Below are 23604 nucleotides of genomic sequence, written 5' to 3' on the forward strand. Positions count from 1 at the left end.
TTCTTTTTGTACACTTATAGCACATGTTTTTAGAGCAAGATGATTTATTACCGATAAGCCCCATCAGCAGCTGCACTGTTACGCCATTTTGCATTCTTTCTTGCTGTGCGCTAATCTTTGTTTGTTGTATAGTTGCATGACTGTGCCAGTGCTTCTCAATGCGTTTTGTTGCACTGACCGCACATGGAGCTCAGTGGTCACTAAACCTGCTTTTCTCTTTCTTTTTTTTTTCTTTCAGATGAACAGCAGTGGCTTATACCTAAACAATGGTAGCGCCCATCCAACATCTCCGGATGGTTGTAGGTCACCTCTGAAGCCGTCGTGTCTCTTACCTTCCTCGCTGCCATCGCCCGTGGCTCGCAGTCCAGCGGTGGCGTCAACTCCTACGGATTCCCACGCTTCGACACCAACGCGGCCGCACAAACTGGCCCTACCTTTTCTGAACTTTGTCACCAGCCCCTCGAGGCGAACCATGACGCCATCGCCTACACCAAGCCCTCAGCTCCAGCCAATCTACGAAGCCGAGAGCCCAGACGAGATTGCACTGGTCGACGCTGCTTCACGTTATGGCTGCAAACTGCTTCGTCGTACGCCAGATGCAGTCACACTCATGCTGCCTGGTACGTAGGAGGCTGGGGCAAGCTAGCATGCAGCTAATGAGGAGTTAATCTTAAAAATTAGTCGTTTTTCTTTAAACTGAGGTTCTGACTAAATGACTCCATGAGAACTGTGCTACGAGTCAACAGTTGGCAACTGGCCAAAAGATGTTTTCCCACTTCTCTTTTTGCGTGCATCTGTTTAAAGGCTGGGTTCGTCGATATTTCAAGCTATGTACCAACGGGCCCAACACCAGACTCTTTTACGATATATTTTCCCGTCCCACTCATGGAACACACGTAGTATTGTTCTGCACCTGAAATCATTACTATGTGATTAGCTACCATTCACAACTTGAGGGCAGCCATGATTTTTGCATCGAGCTAATCGTGCATCTTGCCAACTTATAAGGGCTTTGTGCTCCTCTCTCTGCAGCATTCTTTTTCCCCTTGGCCATCTTTTTTTTTTTGTATTTATGTTTGTACCACACATTTCACTGAAGTCTGTCAAATTCTTTTCATCTTCCTGTGACTGTTTGTGGCTGTAGACCTCTTTTCCAAGCAAGCAATGTCTAGTCTTTGGCAGGGTCTAAAGACTATTGTGCACTGCATTAAGCTTACAAAAATGAAAAGTAAAAATAAAATCCTTTGGTGTATCCACGGTGCAGGTGAGGGGCTGATCGAGTACAGAGTCCTGCACATGCTGCCCTTTGACTCATTCCGCAAGCGCATGTCCATCATTCTACAGCACCCCATCACCAAGCAGAAGGTGCTGTACTGCAAAGGGGCAGACTCGGCCATCCTGCCGCTGCTAGCCCCTACCAAAGATCAAGGTGGGTCGCCTGATGTTGCAAGATTCACACCACTGTTTCTTATTAACTTCAGCCACATGAAATATATATTTTTTCACCATTTCACATTGTTCACAAAATATGCAGAAAAATATCAGTTGCATGACGTTTGTCACGCATTATATGAGCAGTACAGAAAAAAGGGCTGCAGAAAAAAAGCTTGACTGCCTGATTAGCACCATAGACCACTGCATCTTTGCTTTGCAACTACGTAGAAGCAGCTTGAATATAAATGTAATCACTGACGTCGAGTAAATGCTTGAACTGTCAAACATACAGCACAGAGGTCAAAAGTCCATTGCATGACATTTACGGCTAGTGCGTACTGCTATAGCCAATACACTAAAGTGTTAGAGTAGCACGCATATGTATTATGCATATGCATATACTTATTAAATGTCACATTTCTTCCATTCTATTAAATTTATATTTCTCAATCGTAAGCACACATGCAAACATGTATGTATCGGCATTCAGAAGCCGGCAGTATAGCAGAAAGACTTGCAAGGAGACTCAACTAATGATTAAAGATGTCATTAGTGTAACATAAACGAGTACAGTTTTCAACGTTTACTACATATGCTTTGAAATTTAGGTGTAGCACGGGTATCAATATCATTGTTGTGAGGAACGGACACAGCTTGCACTTTATTGTGTGCCCCTTGCGCGGAGCACTGCGGCTTCACATTCTATTTTCCTAATTTCACAAGTTATCCAAAGACATTAGACAGTTGCCATCCACAAATGAAGGAAGAAATGAGTTAGTGTGCTCTAGCCTCTCCTTTATCTTAAATGGTTTAATTAACACGATTGTAGGCCCCACATCCTTAACAACTCACTTTTGTCAGTTGTATACTTATTGCATTTTATCACGTATGCAGTGTGTAGTTGCCACTTGTACATTTGCTCCTAAGGACTTGTGCAAGTTCTGCTTTGTTTCCATATCAAACCAAAAGCTGCAATAATGTGCATTCACAAAAAGAAAGCATCATCCTGACGTTTCTTTTTTACAGTCATGCGCCAAGTTATACTACGCACTCAACAGCACCTGAACCAGTACAGCAAGAAAGGCCTTCGGGTACTTTGTATGGCCAAGAAGGTAGGTGGACTGCTCATTTTCTCAGCTACAGTGCGCTTGTTGCACTGACGATCATGATCGTCTAGCACCACTGCTAAAAAGATGAATAGTAAATACAAGACAAAGGCACTTCTGCATATTACTGTATTACTCTTTGATTATGTTTCCTGCGCTGACCACTCATTACCTCAGTACTAGAGCTGTGCGAATAGCAAAATTTTGGGTGCGAAGCGAATTCGAATATTGAAGTGCGAGTGCGAATCGAATTGAATATTTTTCGAATATTTCTACAATATTTTTCGAACACTTTGAAGCGAAACTGCAGAAAAAATTTTTAGAAAGGATCCCCCTATGAGATAGCAACATGCAAGTGTTTCTTTTCATTAGGTTGATGAAGCACTGGCGGGTTGGTGTTTCATAGTTGTCTTATCAAGAATGAGGCAATGTAGAGGCCAAATTGTATTTATGTACATGATTTGGTGCAACCAAAGTGTTGCCGACAACTCTTTGCACGTGGTAGGCAAAGATGCCATTTCCTCAGCCTCTCCTCCTCTTTCAACTTCTTTGGAATCCAAACCGATGTGGCAGACAAGGGTGTGCTCCCTTCAAGTCCGTAGTTCCAAATCTGCCCCGTAGACGTCGATATATAAGAACATCTGAAATTTTGGATGCTAAAAAGCTTCGGCTTCCGATTTTTAGGACTTCCTGCCCCAATTTCAGGTCTAAAACAGCATTAATTGAGCCCCCACCTCCGCCACATCTTTCGTCTTCATGTTGGAACCAGCGTTTTCTTGAGTTAATACATTTGCGACCGTAGCAGAGCTTGAAAGGCAGCTTTGCTGCAATATCGGGGTGTGATGAGGTGAAGCATATTGAAACTCTAGGGACCACTTCCGATCGGACGTTGACTGTGTCTTGGCAAAGTTCGACCGTAACGGAGCTTGAAAGGCAGCTTTGGCGCAATACATGGGTGTGATGACGTGAAGCGTATTGAAAATCTAGGGCCCACTTCCAATCGGACGTTCTTGGCAAAGTTCGACCGTAACGGAGCTTGAAAGGCAGCTTTGCCGCAATACGCGAGTGTAATAAGGTGAAGCATATTGAAAATCTGAAGGGGTCACTTTCAATCGGGCGTTGACTGTATCTGTTTTTGGGAAGTTCGAATAGTTTGAATAGTAAAATTCCAGTGAGAATCGAATCGAATAGCAAACACTATTCGAAAAATATTCGAAATTTCGAATATTCGCACACCCCTACTCAGTACCTCTAACCTGACTGTATGGTTTTGCGCTCTCTTTGTAGTTTTGTGCATCTCAATACTACCTATTTATCATCTACGATTTGCAACTATGCATGTCAAAGCCAGGCTGAAATTATCTGTCTTCTGCTTGATTTTGTCTAATGTATTATCATCCCCTGTTCGTTATGTTCTTTGCCCACCTCCTGATATTATTATCATTTTTCTGACAATTCCTCACTGCACTGTTGTGAGAAACACACATCTCATTTGTCATCAGTATCTCATTTGTCACCAACTTTGGTTTCATGGTTGATAGAAGCACCTCATTTACTACACAAATGTGTATTCTGCTGCATATTTATTTGGGTATATCATCGTAAGGGGGTGATTCTGAAGATGAAAATAATTTTTGTAATGAGGAACTTCATAAGTACACATATGTGGGACCAGGTAGTTCTAGTGGATTATTAGCACACTGATGTACTTGCAGCCAGTTAAGAAATCTGTAAGAGGATTTCGTGAACAGCAAGACATCAGGCTATACTGAAGCTGCACTCTTATCACAACTGAACTCTCCAAGTTGAACTCTTATCACAACTACATTGAAGTTCTTGCCAGTTACTAAGAGCGCATTCAACTTTGTGCATTCTCATTACTGTTGCTACTGCAGGAACTTTAAAATGCAAATGGTTGTTGAAGCAATTACCTTTGGCAGCTGAGTGATGTGCACTCTACTACATCAGGTGCTGGAGGATGAAGAGTACGAAGAATGGCTGGAACAGCACAAGGCCTCTGAGCTCAGTGTAGGGGATGCTGAGGAGAGGCTTGTCAACTCGGCTCGCCTTATGGAGACAAACCTGGAGCTGCTGGGAGCAACTGGCATCGAGGACAGGCTCCAAGAAGGGGTTCCCGAGACCATAGCAGCACTACGGGCTGCTGGCATTGTCATCTGGGTCCTTACAGGAGACAAGCAGGTCAGTCTTCAACTTTCACCTTTAGGGTTCACCCACAGTGGCGATTGAAACAGGGCATGTGATTGATTGGGACTAGCAACCGAGGAGTGATTCGCATTGACCAAGCTTCACGTCGGCTTCTGTGACCTGCTCGTCACCGCATTGAAATTTCTCACAATTCGCGCAATCATTGCTCTGTGACATAAGCAGACATTCAGTTCCTGTGCATCTGACTTGTTCACGTGTTTCAAATACAGTTTTAAGAATTAAAAATCTGAGCAGCAAGTGACCTAGCCAGAACAGTCATTCTTCTTTCTTGGTTTTTTTTTTTTTTTCATTCTTTTTAGGGGCGAAGCTCCTTAAGGCGGCACCCGTTCGTCCCTCGTAGTCGTAGTCGTAGTAGTCGTAGTGCGTAACCAGTCTTACGCTTTGACCTCCAAGGTGGTGCCGGTGAGAGATTTTTCCTGTGCGTTGTTGAACAATAAAAAATTCGCAGCGTTAGCTAAAAGCCGACTTCTTCTGTCTCTCATTCCCATTAGCAGCCATTCTTTACCTCCAAGGTAGTGCCTGGTGAGATTTCTCCTGTGCGTGATTAAACAATAAAAATTTTGTTCAAAACACCGTTGATTGATGAAATAAACCAACGAAAGACGCCAGATGTTTTGTAAAAGCAAAACGAAAGAACGCCAGATGTTTCTAAAGCAAAACGAAAAGACGCCAGCTGCTTAACGAAAGACGCCAGATGTTTTCTAAAGCAATGGTTTTCTAAACAATGAAAATTCACAGCGTACATGTAAAATTAAAGTGAGCTGCAAGTCGTCATAACTCATCGAACGTTTAGTATAAACGCGCCCAATCTCACGTCGGTGATGATGTACTGGGCAGAATTCACGGAAGATTCACGGTTTACCGATGAACTTCCGCAGCTTCGCCCACTCATCATCATTCACTCCGTGGATATTTTTTATGACTGTTTGTGATTGGTCACTTTGCGACCAGTTTGGTCGCATGACCGCTACAAGTCGCTGGCGCGAGCGAGCTTAAAGCAACAGCTGTTATTAGCTCATTCCACTTGACTTTGTCAACATTACCGCACAATAAAATTTAGTTTATTGCAGAATCTCTGGTTTGTATGTATAGCTTTGGTCAGGAGAGTGCATTACAAAATACAGACGATTGCTTTAACTCTCTTTTGCAGGAGACTGCAGTCAACATTGCTTACTCTTGTCGGCTGTTCTCAGCAGACATGGAAGTTATAACACTCAACGCTCGTTCACAGGTACGTCAACCTTGGCTTGTTTTTGAGTGCTTGAAGGCCATTCTCATACATAGACTTGTTAAGCTTAATGAAATTACCGTAGCTAAGGCAGCAGTGAAATCTCGACCAGACGTATAGTACGTGCTTATTGTTAGGAAAAAATAATTGCCAAAGACCATTGAAACATGTGAAGCTTTCATTGTGAAGCGGGATAGGCACTGATATTGCAGTGGTTCAACAGAAAAGGGGAGCATGAAGTAGATGTGTTGGAAGAGAGGCTGCTATAAGTGGTGGGTGCATGTAGGCACGGTATGGAATAATATGTTGTATTAGTGCCCATGTCATCCTTACTGTGAGAGATCAATAGGGACGCATCTCAGTGGCATGGGTTACAGTGGCGCTTTGGTTTTGTACATTGTGTTACACTTGCAAAGATGGCTTCAAATGGTCTGCAGATAGCTGATGAGCTGGACTGCAGTGAGTGGCAATCGAGACAGTTGATCAGCGATAAACTTATTCGCTTATTTTTGTGTGCAATTTTGATTTTACACTTTGACTTTGTTAATAATGCTTCTTGGTTGTACCCTAGTCTGCCTTCTGTAGCATTATTTTCTTCAATGCTTGCAGGAGGCCACTGAGGAAACCATCCGCTTCTACCTCGAGCAAGTTGACCGGTGCTTGACCTGCTTCACGGCAGACATGGAGGAAAGCCAGAGACGGCGCTCTTTCTCCACGCTCCTTTCGCGACTCGCCAACTTCCTCTTCGGGAGGCGCGGTCCGGTCAGAAGCGAGCCGGTTGACGACACACAGCCGAAATTCGGGGCCTCCCTTCGGCACCGAAAGAAGCGGGCGCTGGTCATCGACGGTCGCACGCTAAGCTTTATCCTCGAGCGCTCTGCGGATCAGTTGTTCCTTCGCCTGGCGCAGCAGTGCAGCGTGGTACTGTGCTGTCGGGCCACTCCTCTACAAAAGGTAGGCAGCACAGCTAATAATCATATAATTGTCGGGCTTTTACATCCCAAAACCACAATATGATTATGAAGGCTGCCGTAGTGGAGGGCTCCGGAAATTTCGACCACCTAGGGTTCTTTAACGTGCAGCGCCTAAATCTAAGTACACAGGTCTCTAACATTTCGATGGAGGCGAAATGCTACCAGCACAGCCGGTATTCGATCCCGTTGCCTTTGAGTCAGCATTCAAGCACCATAACCACTACACCACCGCGACGGGCAGGCAGCACAGCTGGAAGAAGTTCATGAATGTGATGCTGTTGCTGTTGTTAAGTATATAGTACTATCAAGTCACTGGTAATCTTTGGCGAGACTGTGAATACACGAACACCAGTGAAATCTACCTACGAATACATTTCTCGCTGATGCATTACCCTGTGGTCTCAAGAACGTAATCTAATAATCTCATGCATGGGCAACCTCGGTTTGTTTTACCTTCCACTTTGGCTATCACTAATTCTTGCTCTGCTGAAGTGGCAGTCTGCATGACGTGACCAAAATGAAATCTTTGTTTCAAGACAATTGCTTTCCAAGCAGTTGTCCTGAAACCAATTGAAAGTGATTGGGATTAATTTGTCATTCGGGGTTAATTTTTCATGTAGCTGATATATTGTCGAAACGGTATTCACCAGAGCTAGTTGATTCATAGCTGACACTGGTTTGAACAGTGGAACGTCCTTGTCTGTCTTCTTTTTGTCTCTCGTTTTAAGTTCCGCTGCTCAAACCATTCTTAGCCGATATATTGATTTATTTACTAGAAAGCATTGTGGCATCATCATAATACGTTATGACTAGAGCTGTGCGAATAGCAAAATTTTGGGTGCGAAGCAAATATGAATATTGAAGTGTGAGTGCGAATTGAATCGAATATTTTTCTAATATTTCTCGAATATTTCTAGAATACTGTTCGAATACTTTGAAGCGAAATTGCAGAAAAAAAAGTTAGAGAGGATTCCTAAGCATATTCTTATGAGATAGCAACATGAAAGTGTTTCTTTTCGCTAGGTTAATGAAGCACTGGCGGGGTGATGTTTCATAGTTGTCTTATCAAGAATGAGGCAATGTAGAGGCCGAATCCTATTTATGTAGATGATTTGGTGCAACCAAAGTGTTGCCGACAACACCTTACACGTGATAGGCAAAGATGCCATTTCCTCAGCCTCTTCTCCTCTTTCAACTTCTGTGGAATCCCAACTGATGTGGCGGACAAGGGTGTGCTCCCTTCAAGTGCGGAGTTCCAAATCTGCCCCATAGACGTCGATATATAAGAACATCTGAAATTTTGGATGCTAAAAAGCTTCGGCTTCCAATTTTTCGGACTTATTTCAGGCCCAAAATAGCATTAATTGAGCCCCTAACTCTGCCACATCTTTCATCTCCATGTTGGAAACAGCGTTTTCTTGAGTTAATACATTTGCGACGGTAGCAGAGCTTGAAAGGCAGCTTTGCCGCAATACCGGGTTGTGATGAGGTGAAGCATATTGAAAATCTAGCGACTACTTCCAATAGGACATTGTCTCTTGGCAAAGTTCGACCGTAACGGAGCTTGAAAAGTACCTTTGCCGCAATATCGGGGTGTGATGAGGTGAAGCTTACTGAAAATCTAGGGACCACTTTTAATTGGACGTTGACTGTGTCTTGGCAAAGTTCGACCGTAACGGAGCTTGAAAGGCAGCTTTGCCGCAATACGAGAGTGTAATGAGGTGAAGCATATTGAAAATCTGAAGGGGTCACTTTCAATTGGACGTTGACTGTACTTGTTTTTGGGAAGTTCGAATAGTAAAGTTCCACTGCGAATTGAATCGAATAGCAAACACTATTCGAAAAATATTCGAAATTTCGAATATTCGCACACCCCTAATTATGACCCCTCAGTTGAATGCCTTTGGTGGTGGTTGTCTCCAAATATTCAGGATAGGCGAGTCGCATCAAGTCAGTGTGTTCCATAGGTCGGCAAACTCACTCATGAGTCGACTCACTCAGACTCAGATTGGGCCATGAATCTGAGTCTGAGTGAGTCCGGGTGAGTAATATTTTGGTGAGCTTGAGTCGGAGTGAGTCCAGCTGAGCAAAATTTTAGTGGGTCTGAGTCTGAATGAGTCCGGTTGAGGAAAATATTCATGAGTCTGAGTCCAAGTGAGCCCTAAGCACAAAATTTATTTCTTGAGTGAGTCTGAGTAGCTGCACCTCCTATTGCCGATGCATTGTCCTATCTACTCATCTTCAGCATTGTTATCAGTCTTATATCGGCTACAACGAGAAATCAGCTAGATAGTATTCGTTGATTGTATCATGCGCTGTGTACTGCCTGTTACCACAGAAGTACACACCAGACAAGACACGTTACACATGTTCCAACAAAGGTGTCAAACCGAACAGGAACTGAACTGGAACCGCATTGTTATTTTTCCGTTATATTGAAACCGAACCTGAGAGGAATTGCTCAAAACCAGTTGAACAAAAGGTTCAGAAGATCTCTGTGGATTCTGCATTAGGGCACATCACAGAACATTTGTCACAGATTAAAAGTTCTCCATAGTTGACAAATTATTCCCACACTACAAGCGGCACTCAAATAACTTCAGCTAAGTTCTGATATTCATTATGTTGTTAATTTTATGATGAAAAATGCAAGTGCTCTAGTAATGCTTGCTCATGTAGCTGCAGCAAAGAAAGTGGAACAATTTGATTCAAGTATGTTATAACACTAGTACAGACAGCTTGCTGAGATGTACTTGTAATCCAGCTGTGCACAAGAAATCTGTAGTATTGAAAATCTTGACATTCTTATTCTGCTTGGCATCATGTGTTGTCATGTGACAATCCTTCATGTGATAACGATGCAAAAAGAAAGAAAGAAGGAACACCACTTCACTATTAAGTCTACAGACCATGTACGAGTGTGATGAATAAATAAACGATTTTATATGGAATGGTAAAAAAATTTCTTAGGCAATGCACTCTTCGTTATACAGCTAAAACACCTAACTGTACAATAAGACTATTGAAGTAGGAGAATCATAACCTTGGTGGTAGTTTTTGCGTGCAGTGCTGCATGGCCTTAATAAAATTGATATTTTCTGATCACATATTCCTCTTTTCTAGGCATGTGTTGTGAATCTCGTTAAGGACAGGCTGAACGTGTTGACACTTGCCATTGGTAAGTTTTAGTCAACTACTTTACATCCGTTAGTCTTCATTCATTTTCTCACAATGTTGAAGCACACTTTGAATAAAGAGCAGCTACTAATATTAGCAAGGACAGCAGCAATAATAGTATATATCCGCTAAAGCTTTGTTAATTTGACTAGTAGTGCTAACTTAAAAAATATGTATTTAGTTGTTTTACTCCTCTGTGCAATTGTGACATCTAATTACATCAGATCCTGTCTCAATTCTTTTTTCGTCCGTTTTCTAGCCATTCATATAGAAAGCAGAATTGTCGCCATATATACGGTCTTGATGTAGGCAAGCAAGGTTTAATGCTTTCCTTAATTGTAATAAATAAAACTTGTGCCATGTATCTACGAGCCATATATCTCGTATTGTGGCTTGTAATATTGATTTTGCCATGTAATTATTGTGCTAGGCTCGCATAGCTCAGCACAGCTGACCTTGTCTGTGCTGTCATTTTTAGGCGATGGTGCCAATGATGTGAGCATGATCCAGGCAGCTGACATTGGCGTTGGCATCAGCGGCCAGGAAGGCATGCAGGCCGTCATGGCAAGCGATTTTGCCCTCGCCCGTTTTCGCTACCTCGAGCGACTGCTTCTAGTCCACGGACACTGGTGCTATGACCGGCTGGCCCGGGCTGTAGTCTACTTCTTCTACAAGAATGCTGTACGTTTCTCCCGATACCTCATCTTGTAGTGTGTAACATTGAGATTTTTCACTGCTACTTAAAGACTAACTGCAATGGAACTTCACTTTGGCCAAAGTTATTATGAGCGAACGATAGTATATGCCTACCACTGAAACAACCTTCGCAAAGCTGCAGAGCTGGTACTTTCGTTTTTGTTTTCTTAGCAGCTTTTAGGCAGCACTTCAGCGAATGACTTATGCATTTTGTGGTTGTTGCTAGGTCGCATGAATCGGTGTGCTGCCTCAGAGATTTTAGAGAGCGTCCTCGTCTCGGAGGTCATGTCGAGGGGTCACATGTTCTAGGTCATGTTCTAGGTCATGCCCTTGTCTCTGCTCCTTTTTCACTTTTGTTGTCAAAAACAGCTGTATTCCTGAGGCTTATGCTGGTATTGCAAATGTCAAATTTTGCATGGGGGCTCCTCTGTTTCCACACCATCTGAAATTAGGCTTTTTATGAAGCCTCAGATTTTGTTGCGGTTGATCAACCTTTAACAATTTCAACTTATATGCCCCCTCCGTAGCTCTTCGAGTCAGTCAAGTCATTCAACCGAGTAAGCACAGAGGCAAGCTTGCCACACATGAAAAAGTTGTGATTGCAGCTTCTCTGGCTCGCGCCATCTTATGCCTAGTCCTTGTTGCAGGCGTTCATCTTCATCCTCTTCTGGTACCAGCTGTACTGTGGCTTCACGGGAGCGGTCATGATAGACCAGCTCTATCTGATGCTGTACAACGTGCTGTTCACCTCGCTGCCACCGCTCATTCTGGGCATCTATGACCAGGATTGCCCTGCCCACCTGTTGCTCAAGAGGCCAGCCCTGTACACTCCCGGCCGAAAGTCCAAAGTGAGTGGATTCATGATAGAACTGGAACACTTGTGCATTATAGGCCTGGCAACCATGAACTGCTGCGATGATAGGAAAATATGCAGTTGAACCCGGATATATAGAATCCAAAGGGGATCCCAAAATAGTTTTATATATTCTTATATCTCTTATATATACTTTTTAGAGTAGCCGATTCTAGACTAAAATATGAAACGTCATGTAATCTTTCTAATTTCTGTGTTGTTTCTTTTTCAGACGTACACCAAGTATTCCTTTTGGGTCAACATGCTCGACGCATTGTACCAGAGCATTATCATCTTCTTTGTGCCATTTTTTGTGAGTATAGACATTTGCTGATTCCCGTACACTGTCGGAAGAGAATAGCATTAGCAAACTTATTTATCCGTGCCTGCTTTCTCCGTGTTCCAACTAACTACTCTCAACCCATCTTTTTCTCATTCTGTTCGTTCAAGAACCCTCTCATGTCTGTAGTTTGGACCTCGCTGCGATTACTTTGCCCAGCTAGTTCTTGCTTATATTTCGGCATTGCAGCAAAGAGGCATTTTGAAGCTTTCTTGGTATTGTTTTGCACAGGTTAGCTCAATTTTTCGTAAGCTTTTTCTCCTAAGGAGAACAAGCCCGCAGTCAGATATAGCACATGCAGTTACTTAGAGCACAATACGTAGAGGTTGGGCTGGCAAAATTCTCACGAGATGCTCAATCAAGGATGTAAAGGCTTCTTTCTTTTTTGCACAAGTTTAGCTCTAGACGGAAAAGTTAGATTTTGGAAACTGCATTAGAAGAGTGTGAAAGGTATCGCTTGAGTAAGCATGTCTATCTACATGCTTTCGTGGCAAGCTTGCACGTACGCTTATTGAGCAACCTGCGATTGCAAAAGGCAGGTCTACGTTTCCACTAATTGCTCCTTTCGCCTGGTACTTATAACGTAGTGCATTGCCTCTTTGCTTATTTTTTTCCTTTTTTGTTTTTGCTGCCTCGGTTCCCCAATGCTTTTGCTGCAGCAACAGCGACCTTGCAGTAGAGAACCTTCTTTAGTTGACATGCGTTTCCTTTGGTTGTCCTCTCCTCCTCCCCCCACTCCACAACCTTCCCTTGCCCACACCCGGCACCTCACACCTCCCCCCCCCTCATTTTGTCCTCTCCCGCTCCCTCCTTCACCATCACATGTGCACTGCAACAACGACAACGTCGGAAGGTGTACTATGACAGCGATGTGGACATCTGGGAGTTTGGGACCACCATATGCACCGCCTGCTTCTGCGTCCAGATGCTGCACGTTGCCATTGAGTGCAAGTCTTGGGTGAGAGGATCCTTTCTCCTGCATTGCACGCACTGAATGCTTCATGTCTGAATGTGCAGCACTGTATAGTACATTATTTGCGTGTTCATAAACAAATAAGTAATACTGTGTTGATAGGTGTACATGAGAGGACACTAAATATGAATATGCAAGTATCAAGTTTTAATTGACGATTCTATACATATTCAATTCATGGGTGCTGCCATCTTCGGCTGTTACACTAATGTTTTCTCAGTTTTGTACATCACGATGTGAAATTAACAAGGTAGTAAGTGGTGTTATGCACAAGCCCACCTGTTTTCGTTCATGCAAGTCCACCTTAGCACTGTTCATTTAGTTACGTATAGAAAAGGGCAACGTTAACAGCCCAAGATGGTGGCACCTGAACACATCCCTAAAATAGTCTAAAGATTTCTTTTCTAGATTCTACAAAATAGGTCAGTTTTATCATAAGCATAAGCCTTGTAAGCCAGGGTGGATGCAAAAAAGGGGAGGGGGCAGGTTTTGCTTTCCTATGTCAGCCTTCTTAGACATAGTGAACTTAACTCACAGGCATGTGATTTTTTTTACATCATCAAACAATGATTACTCTGCGCTGAAAAGTAAGCAGACTGAGCAAGATCTTAAGGACCTTTAGCGCTTAGCAACAACCTAAGTGCACGCACATAACATAAATTTTATGATGTTACACATCAGATGTGTTGTAATTTGGCCAATTAAGGGAAGGGGTAGGTGGTGTTTTTTTTTTCCTCATTTTTTTTTAGTGTGTCATTTGAAGTGCCCAGCCTTCTGATTCAGAAGCATGAGTTTTGGTTCATCTGTGTCGTTCACTTTGCTTGCACCAGCTTTTAGGGCCCCTTTTTGATATTGCTTAGTATAATTGCAGTAGTCTACGGGAGCCCTTTCTTGTTGCAGGGCTTGTTTACAATGTGTTAACCAGACCTGGTTAGTGAGAGGGACGACTCTTAGAAGCAGGGCATAAAACTGAATGTAAACATTAGTAGTTTATGTTGTATGCTTCAATTATGGCTTGTTGTGAATTCGACTTCAAGCAGGTATGTACTAAGGGATCCAATTTAGCATGACGCCTTTCTATCACTTGTAGGATTATGGTACCTGTGATAGACACTATTCAAAAATAGTTCTGGAAAATGTTCATGTCTGTTTGGATTGTTTCTCTTTGATTGCCCTTTGGGATCTACATATTAAATTGGCTGTTACCTTGACAGTAATGGTTGTCTGAAAAAAAAAAAGTCATACTTTTCATAGCTATTGCCACAATTCTTATTGAATGCTTACTATGCACTTGTGTTCATGGGCATTGATTTATGGAATTCTAAAGCTGCAATTATCAGCTCAATTTGGGAAATTACCCTTCTTTATTGACCATTTCTTTACTCACTTTAGTTACTATAATGTTTGGTTTCACGAGAGTGTACATTGTACCGTCCTTCACCAAAGGTCAAGAAGTTTTGCTTAGTAATGTAGACGTAATAGCATCAAACAAACTAGGACAGAAAGGCACATGTATTGTGTACAGCGCAAGTATTCATGTGTGTTTTTGCCTTTCATCATTTTGCACCATTGCTTTTATATACCAGTACAGTCAAACGCCTTTGTAGCAAAATGCTCGGGACCTTCAAGATACTTCGTTATACAGTGCAATTCACTGTAAAGGTAGCACACCGTAATGCTCCCAGTAATGGCCGGGATGTAAGAAATCCTTTGTTATACTGGTCATTTCATTGTAGAGGTGTTTGACTGTACACGACGACTAGCTCAGGCCACAATACAACTGTTTGCATGTTGCATTTAACTGGCATCTGCAAGTACTATCTCTCGTGGCATCTTTCCAGACCCTTATGCATGGGATGTCTATAGTGGCCAGCTTCTTTGTCTACTTCGGATTCGCCCTTCTGTACAACAGCGTGTGCTACGATTCCCCGACGCTCCAGAATCCGTACTGGGTCATGCAACATGCCATGTCCACTGCCCAGTTCTGGCTGTGCCTCTTGCTCATTCCTGTTATTAGCTGCCTGCCCAGGTGAGAGCTGCTGGTGTATACGGTTTTGCATGTTCCCCTCAAGGTCGTGTATTCGGGGTTCCACTGTACATAGAATACTATTAAGAGTAAAATTACATAGTCTATGGTAAAGTTTGTATGTGTACTCACACACTCACTCGCTCATTTGCTTTAATCCTTTGAGACACTTTGTATACAATTGTGTACACCACTTGTTTTTGCTAGTTGTGTCAACTTGTGGATAAGAAAGCGCAAGCTACATTGACCTTTTGACGAATTGAACCTCGTGCATAATAAATTCGTCTTCATTTAACTTCATTTTGCAGTGTACTGTTGAATACAGTCACTTTGCTGATGGCACTACCATGTTTGACGAGTAGTTCGATGTGCCGCTTCCCGCAGGCCACGACAAAAGTATAATTTTTCCTTGCTCAAAATGAACAAACCCAATAACAAATTTACACTGTGTTTCTAGCCTGAGACCTGATTCTATCCATGCAAAAAGAGAGCATGAATGACTTCAGGATAAATAGATATTTAATTACAATTTAGTTAGAATTAATTACTATAACACGCATAAATGAACATATTATGACATTATTTTTGCTAAAATAGAGTATAGAGTTCTGCGAAATTGTGTCAATTTGACGCATTTACGGACACTTCTTCATAGGTGGTGCCTGAAAGGGTTAACTTGGGTACTTACTTGCGTACTTGCAACTGGCTGTGCCCGCATCAATGAGGATGCGACATTGTCTTGTCTTGACTGCGAATAGGAGAATAAGAACTCATCTTCACCTCAAGAGACGAAAGTGCAACAGTAGTGAAGTTTGATGCAAAGTATGCATGTGAAGATACCAAGCAAAAACTAGAATTCCTACCAAATTGAAGGTGTAAGAGGTTCCTCAGCAACATTTCTGTCAGAATTCACCTTCATAAAAATTGGAAAGTATCATTCACACAAGTATCATTTTCACGGAAACGTGTTGCTTGTCACATTGTCTCTTCCATGTGTGTTACAGTTTTCAGATTAGGTGTGCCCTATATTCATAGCTTGATGACTTTGTCTTTACATTGTGAACATACATTCCAAGTGCCATTAAAGGGACACTAAAGGCAAATATTAAGTCGACATGGATAGTTGATATAGCGATTTAGAAACTTCGTTGTGCTTGTCTCATGCCAAGGAAATGCTTAGTTTGAAAGGATATTCCATTTTAGTGGTCTTTGTACCATTAGCCGAATTCAAAACACCCACCACCAAGGACGGCCTCCTGATGTAGCCATGCGCACCCTTTGTTTGCTTTACTGCCCAACTGCCAGCGCTGTGGCACAACGGAGCAAAGGGCTTTAGTGGAGCACAGCCCGGTGAAAACTACACAAGGGTATCATCAAGAAGTTCTTTCTTGCATGAATCAGACTGAAATGCACTAGTTGCATTTTAATCCGTCTTGTAATGCACTGAAATGTTCTGTGGTGGGTAGTTTGAGTACCTTGTTACTTGTGATTAATTTTACTGAGGCTCTTCTACATCATTGGGCTCGTGTTCCAGAATATCCCACTGGTGGTGCAAATCGTGTCCTACATTTACCTTGATTTCTCGTTTACTATAGCACTGCTGCATATAATATTGTTTATATTGACATTTCTCAAGTTCTCAAGCATTGACCTTTCACCTTGACATAAATTGTTATTTGCCTTTAGTGTCCCTTTAATTAAGAAATCATTCCTGAAATGGTTTACGCATCTTCTTGCAGGTTTGTGGTGAGAGCATTGCAGACAAGCCTGACTCCAGGAGACGTCATGCTTACACTAATCGAAGAAAGGACACGCAAAAGGTGCCGCGATTCAACCCGTGGCTCAGTGTCGTGGTCGAGGAATTCTCGAGGTGTGTCAGTGGTGTTTCAGTCGGCGTGCCGGCTTCCCTCGGATGACTTGCCGTCTGTGGCATCATCGGCGCCAACTACGTCGACACTGGTGTCGTCACACTGCCTCCAGGCACGGCCCTCATCGTCCGTCGAAGACATCAGGGCTGCGTTGCCGACGTAGCCGCGCAGAAGGCGCAGAATGTTGTTAGGTTTACGTTGTACTGTGTTTCAGACGGACAGGTGTTTTTTTCATTGTGGGCTCAGTGTGCCTTCTGTTTTATTTATTGTGAATAGGTCTAGTACAAGACAGCACTGATGCTAAGATGTTGCACAAAAATTGGGAACCGAGTCTTTTGTGCTTGGAAATATCTTGCGCGTGTAGGTGTGCCTTTCCTGCTGTATCTCGCAAGCGCCAGCACTGCTTTGGTGCAAACTTGCATTTTCCGAGTCGTTTCCGTAAGTTGTTATTGTAAGCTTGCTTACATATTGTTTTTGATCACATGCCATTTCAAATGAGAATGCGTTTTACGCTTTTGCAATATTGCAACTGTATTCGAATTAGGTCTTGAATTTAATGTGACAGCCAACTGTAGCTGAACTTGAAATGGCATAACAGAGGTTGACATCGATGGATTCTTATCCAGCCCCTGTGACGAGTGTTTTGCAGTTTATACTATAGAGCAGTCTAACGTTATGCGCCTAAAAAAGGGCACTCGGAAATGGTAAACCATGGACATTTGTACCACATTTTTACATCAATCAATTCATCTCTCAAACTGAATTTTCAGGCAACATTCATTAGGGACGTTACATTTAAAGTCATTCATTATCACGTGCTTAGCTTGTGACGCGTAATGTGTTGGCACAATCACCATATGACAGAGTTTTATACACAAGTAAATCACCGCAATGAAGTAATGAGAACACCAAAATTATTTGCATTGTAGGAAAAATATTTTTCCATATCGAAGGTTGCATTCGCTTTATCGCAGACATTTGCCGCTATGAAATAACTTGGCAAGATTACCCGGTTTGATGTTAATTTCATAAACGTTTTAAGTTGCACGAAATGAGGAAGGCTGCAACATAAGAGGCAGCAGAAATTGTGAAATATCACTGCCATCAATGTGCGGTTCATGGAAGTGCTGCGTAATTTTCACATGCAGTCACGCTAGTCATGTTTTTATCGTTAAGCTATAAAGTGGTACAAGGGGCAGTTGGAGACTGCTGAAGTGCCATGACTTTACCTTTTTTTTTTATTGTGCTGCCTGCCAGTTTTTGTCACCCTGATGATTATTTCTAATGCATCGCTGCATTGTTTGCAGCATTTACAGGTTGAAGACTTGTATGCTGTGCTGTGTGTGTGTTTGTACATGCCTGTGTGCTTGCCTCATTCGGACGCCTTCAGAACTTACATTCATACTGGGGCCAAGAGTCACTCTTCAGAATTGAAAATAGCATTGCCACGTCGCACCATCGTCATGTCTACGTCGCAATTTCTTGCTTTAATCTGTGTGTGACAAACTGTGTTGTCATCGTCTTCCAAACTGAGCCACTGTGGATGTACTTATGTCAGTGAACAAAACGGTTCTTATATTGTCGGGGGCACAGATCTTATGTAACATTCCAGTTTTTTGGAAGGTTAATTTTGTTTTTCATGGGCATTGGTACCTCGGCGCTCAACTTTGCTTACCTTTTCCCCACATTACAACTTGAGAGCATGCTGTCTCGTGCCTTTGTGCTAAAAGAACATTTTTTTGAAAAGCTGCTGTTGGATGTGTGAGGTGAGAAATGAATGAGAATTGTGCTGCAAGACCACTACCATGATGTTTTGGTGCTGCGAGTGTTCTTAAACATAACAGGGTGTGATGTTTGGCATGAGTCTTCTCTAGTGCCTCTACAGCATTTAGACTACAATTTCAGCCATGCTGGCTCCCTTCTAGGCCACTGATGATATATTAAGGAAGGAACAAATTTCATACAGTCTTGGAAATGCTCACGTAGAGAGTAGTATACCAATTCTGGTGCACTTTCCTTTTTTTAGCTCTCCTGTAGAAAATTTCAACAAATATTTGTATTGCCTGTAGTTAAAAATGAAATCTGTTGGCACATTCTAAATCAACACTTCATCTGTCTGGTCTCCCTCCCCTGCCCCTCCCCCCCCCCCCCTTGTTTTTTTTGTGCATCTGACAAGTGTTGACATTTTTGTACTTAGAAAATGCCGTTTCCATTGTTGCTTCATTTTTCATTCACCGTGCCATTGTTTCCCACTAGAACTTCAACATGTTTTCAATTTTGTGCACTTCTCCAAGTAGCTTATGGAGTCAAATAGCAAAAATGGTTACCACAATTGTTTTGCTTCAGCAAAACACACCGCATCATTATCCGTTTCTTTTTATGACAATTAATAGTAATGGCACTGAACTATTTATATAAGGTTGAGTCACTTGTTGGCATGACGATGTGACTGCCCGTTTCCAAGTACAATGTACATTTTGTACATAGAACAAATGCTTGTCAGCCATGTAAATACCTTTGTTTTCATCGACCTCTTTGGGAAGAGATGTTTTTGTAAATGTCTGCAGCAGGGTCCGGTGCTTCCACTTTTTTTTTTCTAATTGTAGCACATGGACAATGGCCATCAAATGTGATAACGAACGCATATCTTCAGCACTGTGCGTGTGGGCACCAGACATGCTACGCACACTTTTTTTCAGACTACAAGAAAGGTTATGAAACAGTGCCTGTCGGAACACTTACTTTTGTTCAAATCGAGTGATTCCTCATTGCAAGAATAAACAATCACAGTGAGTTGTGTCGCTGTTCGTACCATACCAAGAGTCTTGATTTGTATTATAGAGGAAGCTACATGCATGACCTTCAGTCTTTCATTTTTCCAGTAAGGGTTGAAATGCAAGTGCAAAAAAAATAAATAAATAACAAAGTGGTCCGCTGCAGTGCAATGGAACGTCTCACAAAGGCATACTTTGTTGAAGGAAAACACACTTGCTGCACAGAACAGTAATCAATCTTTTAACTGGGCATGTGGAAATCTACTTGACATTTACACTGGCTCATTGTGTCACCTATTGCATATAAAAAGCACTGCCCAACTTCTTTCGCCTTTGCAAACAAGGGACCCATACAGGTCCGTAAATGTCATAAACGTCATAACTTGTTTAGTGGCGAGCGTTTGCGTTCTTCCTTAAAGGGGTCATGAAACACCCCTTGGTCTGATTGAAAAAACACATCCTGCGGAAAGCTGACACGGCTATGAACTGCTCTGCCAAATATTACAGTCGTGCGCGCCGCGTAATGGTCACAAGCGGAGCGCGAAGTTGCCGTTTCCCCAGGCACCCTCTTTTCAAACAGAGGCCGGTTCTCACTCTCGTCGGTGGGCGGGGCGTCTGGCAGTTTACGTCACAAGAGGCATAGCATGCTTATTGGCCGATAGCCGACGTAAATCGAGAGCGGCGTTCGGATCAAATGCGCTTCTTGCCGCGGGGTGCCGCCACTTGCCGGCGCCGCACTCCTCAGTACACGGTAGCCGCACTCGCGCAAGCGAATCACAGCGGGAGAGCGATCGCGTTTCATGACGCGCGCTGGCGTAACTTCTTTCCCCCATGCCATCCCTCCCTGTCTAGCTTCCAGTGCGCTCGCCGGCACGAGAAAAGAGAGAAAGCGCTGGGAGCGTGCGCCAAACCCCCGTAACTCCGCTGATTCTTGACGGATTCGAGAAATTTTTGCGGCAATCGATTCGGGAGGCAGTACACTCCGATACTGAGGCCATTAGATCATTATTTGGAAAAGTGGTTCATGACCCCTTTAACAACAAGAACAGGTAAGGTAACACGTAGTACAGTATACAGTAAGTGTTTGTATAGGTCATGTCTAAACATGCCAGCCATGATATGTTTCCAGCTCGTGCATTTGAGGAGAGGGAGTGTTGCTTGCTGCAGGCAAGTCCACTAATAACGTACGTTACATGGAAAGTGTTGCACTTCAGGCCAACAAAGAAGGCACTTGAAAAGGCAAAAAGAGACGTGTCATTCCACAGCCACTTCCGGTCAGTGTGGTCTCCACCACAACAACCCTTCATAATTGAGGTACTTAAAATTTTAATTGACTAAAGCTACTCTGTTTGCATGCAGATGGTGCATGCTGAATTCTGAATAAAAATACTTTGTGTACAAGCAGTTCATAGTCGTAGGCTATGCATGCACGAGGGTGTGTCCTGGGAGCCGAGGGTCTATATAGTTGGTACTCGTGGTTGGGCTAAATTGCAATAAGACCGATTATTTTGTGCTCTGTGTACCAGCTGCATTACCCTTATGCAATACTGGCCAGGAAGCTTGATTAGCCAGAAAAGACGCTAGAACACAGGTGGCGACGTCATCCAAGTTCTCGCACAAATGCGACGTGACGTCATAGTCATTTTGATTTTGAGAAACTTTTGATTTTCAAAAGGTCAGACTGATGGGTTATAGTTGCATGGTGCATAATTCAGAACAGTAGCGCAAAGAAGCACACGGACGGCGACAGATCAAGACGGGACACACCGCTAACAACTCGGTGTTTATTGCAAGTGATCGCATAGTGATCGCACACGACACTGCGCGAAGGAAAAATAAGGGGGGATGGAGTGTGTGTGTGTGTGGGGGGGGGGGGGGGGGGGGGGGTGAGGCAAGGGGCACACAAAGCATCGACCTAGCAAATCAAATAGGTGGCTCATGCGACAAAAATACCATTTTCTTTTCTGATAAGCAGATTGAAGGTCAACTTACAGCGCCTTTAATTTCTGCCGCTTCAATAATTTCTCTCGCCTGGTTAGAATTTCTGGCCAGCGAATTCACGCGGTTGAACAGGTGCTTGCAACCGCAACGTGCACAAAGCGCGGCGAGGTGGCCTGAAAAGGTGAGTTTGTCGACGTTGTACCTGTGCACTCGCAAGCGATCGTCCATATGTCTGGCCTACATACTGTTTTCCACATGTGAGCGGACTAAAATAATTTAATGTTTTTTTTTCGTTTTTTTTTTTTGAGTGCGCGCTGGACACGTGCGCATGCAACGTCAAGTACCAGTTGGTCCAGCTTTATTAATACGAGCGGCCAAATAAACACCCATATCGCCCATATGCACAAGTTTGTAGAAAACAACTTACACAAAAGCGTGCAGCGGGGAATAACAAATTATCGTGCTAGCTATAGTCAGTGCTCCCTGGGAGAATATCTCGGTGAAAGTCTCCTCGCGTGCCTCCGGTTTTTGAAGTCAACTGGACGTCGGTTATTTTCAAATCTCTGCTCACAGCTTTACACATATCGTAGACGGTCAGAGCCGCGACAGTAACGGCGCTCAGTGCCTCCATTTCGACGCCAGTCTTTCCCGTGCATTTGGCGTAACTTTCAATGAGCACTTCGTAGGTGCTTTCCACGAGTGTCAACTTCACGTCCACCTTGGTGAGAAACAACGGGTGGCACAACGGAATCAGCTGGGACGTCTGCTTGGCGGCACCGATTCCCGCAATCTGGGAAACGGTCAGAACGTCGCCTTTCTTCACGTTGTTGGATTTCACTAGCTCGTACACGTGTTTTCCTAGCAGGACGCGCCCAGATGCAGTCGCTGTGCGCACCGACTCTGGTTTTTCCGCGACATCAACCATCCGTGCGCCGCCTTCTTCGTCCACGTGCGTCAGTTTTCCCATCCAGCGTCTTGAGAGCAGACGACGACCAAGAAAGGCATCAGATAGACCAAGTAGAACCACTTGCCTCCACGATGCCGCTAAGGAACTAGCATTGCCAAAACGTCTTGCTAACGCGGACGGCATCATGACTGCGTTCGGAAGCTTCCTCTGCTTCACAAGTTATTAGACCACAGGGCTTTACCGCTATGACCAAGCGTAAAAACAACTGCGGCAAAGCTGTCCAAGTGCAAGTCAACTACGCGTTTACCTCAAAACAGCCCAAAACACAGCTGGCGCGCAGCGCCAATATTGCCGTTACACATTTTATAGCGCTGTCGTCGGTAGCGGTTTCATGTTTGCGTGGCGTGTGTGCGACGGTTATGACGCACCGAGCTGGATGAAAAAATCACAGCATATCCACGGAGTGAATGATGATGAGTGGGTGAAGCTGCGGAGGTTCATCGGTAAACCGTGAATCTTCCGTGAATTCTGCCCAGTACATCATCACCGACGTGAGATCGGGCGCGTTTATACTAAAGGTTCGATGAGTTATGACCAAGGAGGTTAAAATAAAATTTTATTTAAACCTCCTTGGTTATGACGACTTGCAGCTCACTTTAATTTTACATGTACGCTGTGAATTTTCATTGTTTAGAAAACCATTGCTTTAGAAAACATCTGGCGTCTTTCGTTAAGCAGCTGGCGTCTTTTCATTTTGCTTTAGAAACATCTGGCGTTCTTTCGTTTTGCTTTTAGAAAACATCTGGCGTCTTTCGTTGGTTTATTTCATCAATCAACGGCGTTTTGAACAAAATTTTTATTGTTTAATCACGCACAGGAGAAATCTCACCAGGCACTACCTTGGAGGTAAACAATGGCTGCTAATGGGAATGAGAGACAGAAGAAGTCGGCTTTTAGCTAACACTTACACTTCTACTTCTACTAACGTTTCCTACTGGAACATGCCAATGGCTGCTAATGGGGAATGAGAGACAGAAGAATTCGGCTTTTATTAACGCGCACGCTGCGAATTTTTTATTGT

The 23604-nt window shown here is 43.3% G+C and overlaps 2 protein-coding genes across 2 annotated transcripts in view; one reads left to right on the forward strand and one right to left on the reverse strand.

The window, feature by feature from the left end:
• LOC119382645 (phospholipid-transporting ATPase VB) overlaps positions 1-19705 on the forward strand; it is a 134199-nt gene extending 114494 nt beyond the window's left edge. The window contains exons 11-23 of the mRNA XM_037650440.2: positions 239-620; positions 1265-1429; positions 2461-2546; positions 4509-4739; positions 5917-5997; positions 6604-6948; positions 10092-10146; positions 10624-10826; positions 11489-11689; positions 11927-12007; positions 12888-12992; positions 14849-15036; positions 16773-19705. Coding sequence (XP_037506368.1) covers positions 239-620; positions 1265-1429; positions 2461-2546; positions 4509-4739; positions 5917-5997; positions 6604-6948; positions 10092-10146; positions 10624-10826; positions 11489-11689; positions 11927-12007; positions 12888-12992; positions 14849-15036; positions 16773-17064 — 2415 coding nt within the window. The 3' untranslated portion in view covers positions 17065-19705. The remainder of the gene's footprint in view (positions 1-238; positions 621-1264; positions 1430-2460; positions 2547-4508; positions 4740-5916; positions 5998-6603; positions 6949-10091; positions 10147-10623; positions 10827-11488; positions 11690-11926; positions 12008-12887; positions 12993-14848; positions 15037-16772) is intronic.
• A 2252-nt stretch (positions 19706-21957) lies between these two features.
• The window catches only part of LOC119382646 (cyclic pyranopterin monophosphate synthase), a 227438-nt gene continuing 225791 nt past the window's right edge, over positions 21958-23604 (reverse strand). The window contains exon 2 of the mRNA XM_037650442.2: positions 21958-22715. Coding sequence (XP_037506370.1) covers positions 22080-22709 — 630 coding nt within the window. The 5' untranslated portion in view covers positions 22710-22715 and the 3' untranslated portion in view covers positions 21958-22079. The remainder of the gene's footprint in view (positions 22716-23604) is intronic.

Source organism: Rhipicephalus sanguineus, chromosome 2 (genome assembly GCF_013339695.2).
Source record: "Rhipicephalus sanguineus isolate Rsan-2018 chromosome 2, BIME_Rsan_1.4, whole genome shotgun sequence".
NCBI classification, from domain to species: domain Eukaryota; kingdom Metazoa; phylum Arthropoda; class Arachnida; order Ixodida; family Ixodidae; genus Rhipicephalus; species Rhipicephalus sanguineus.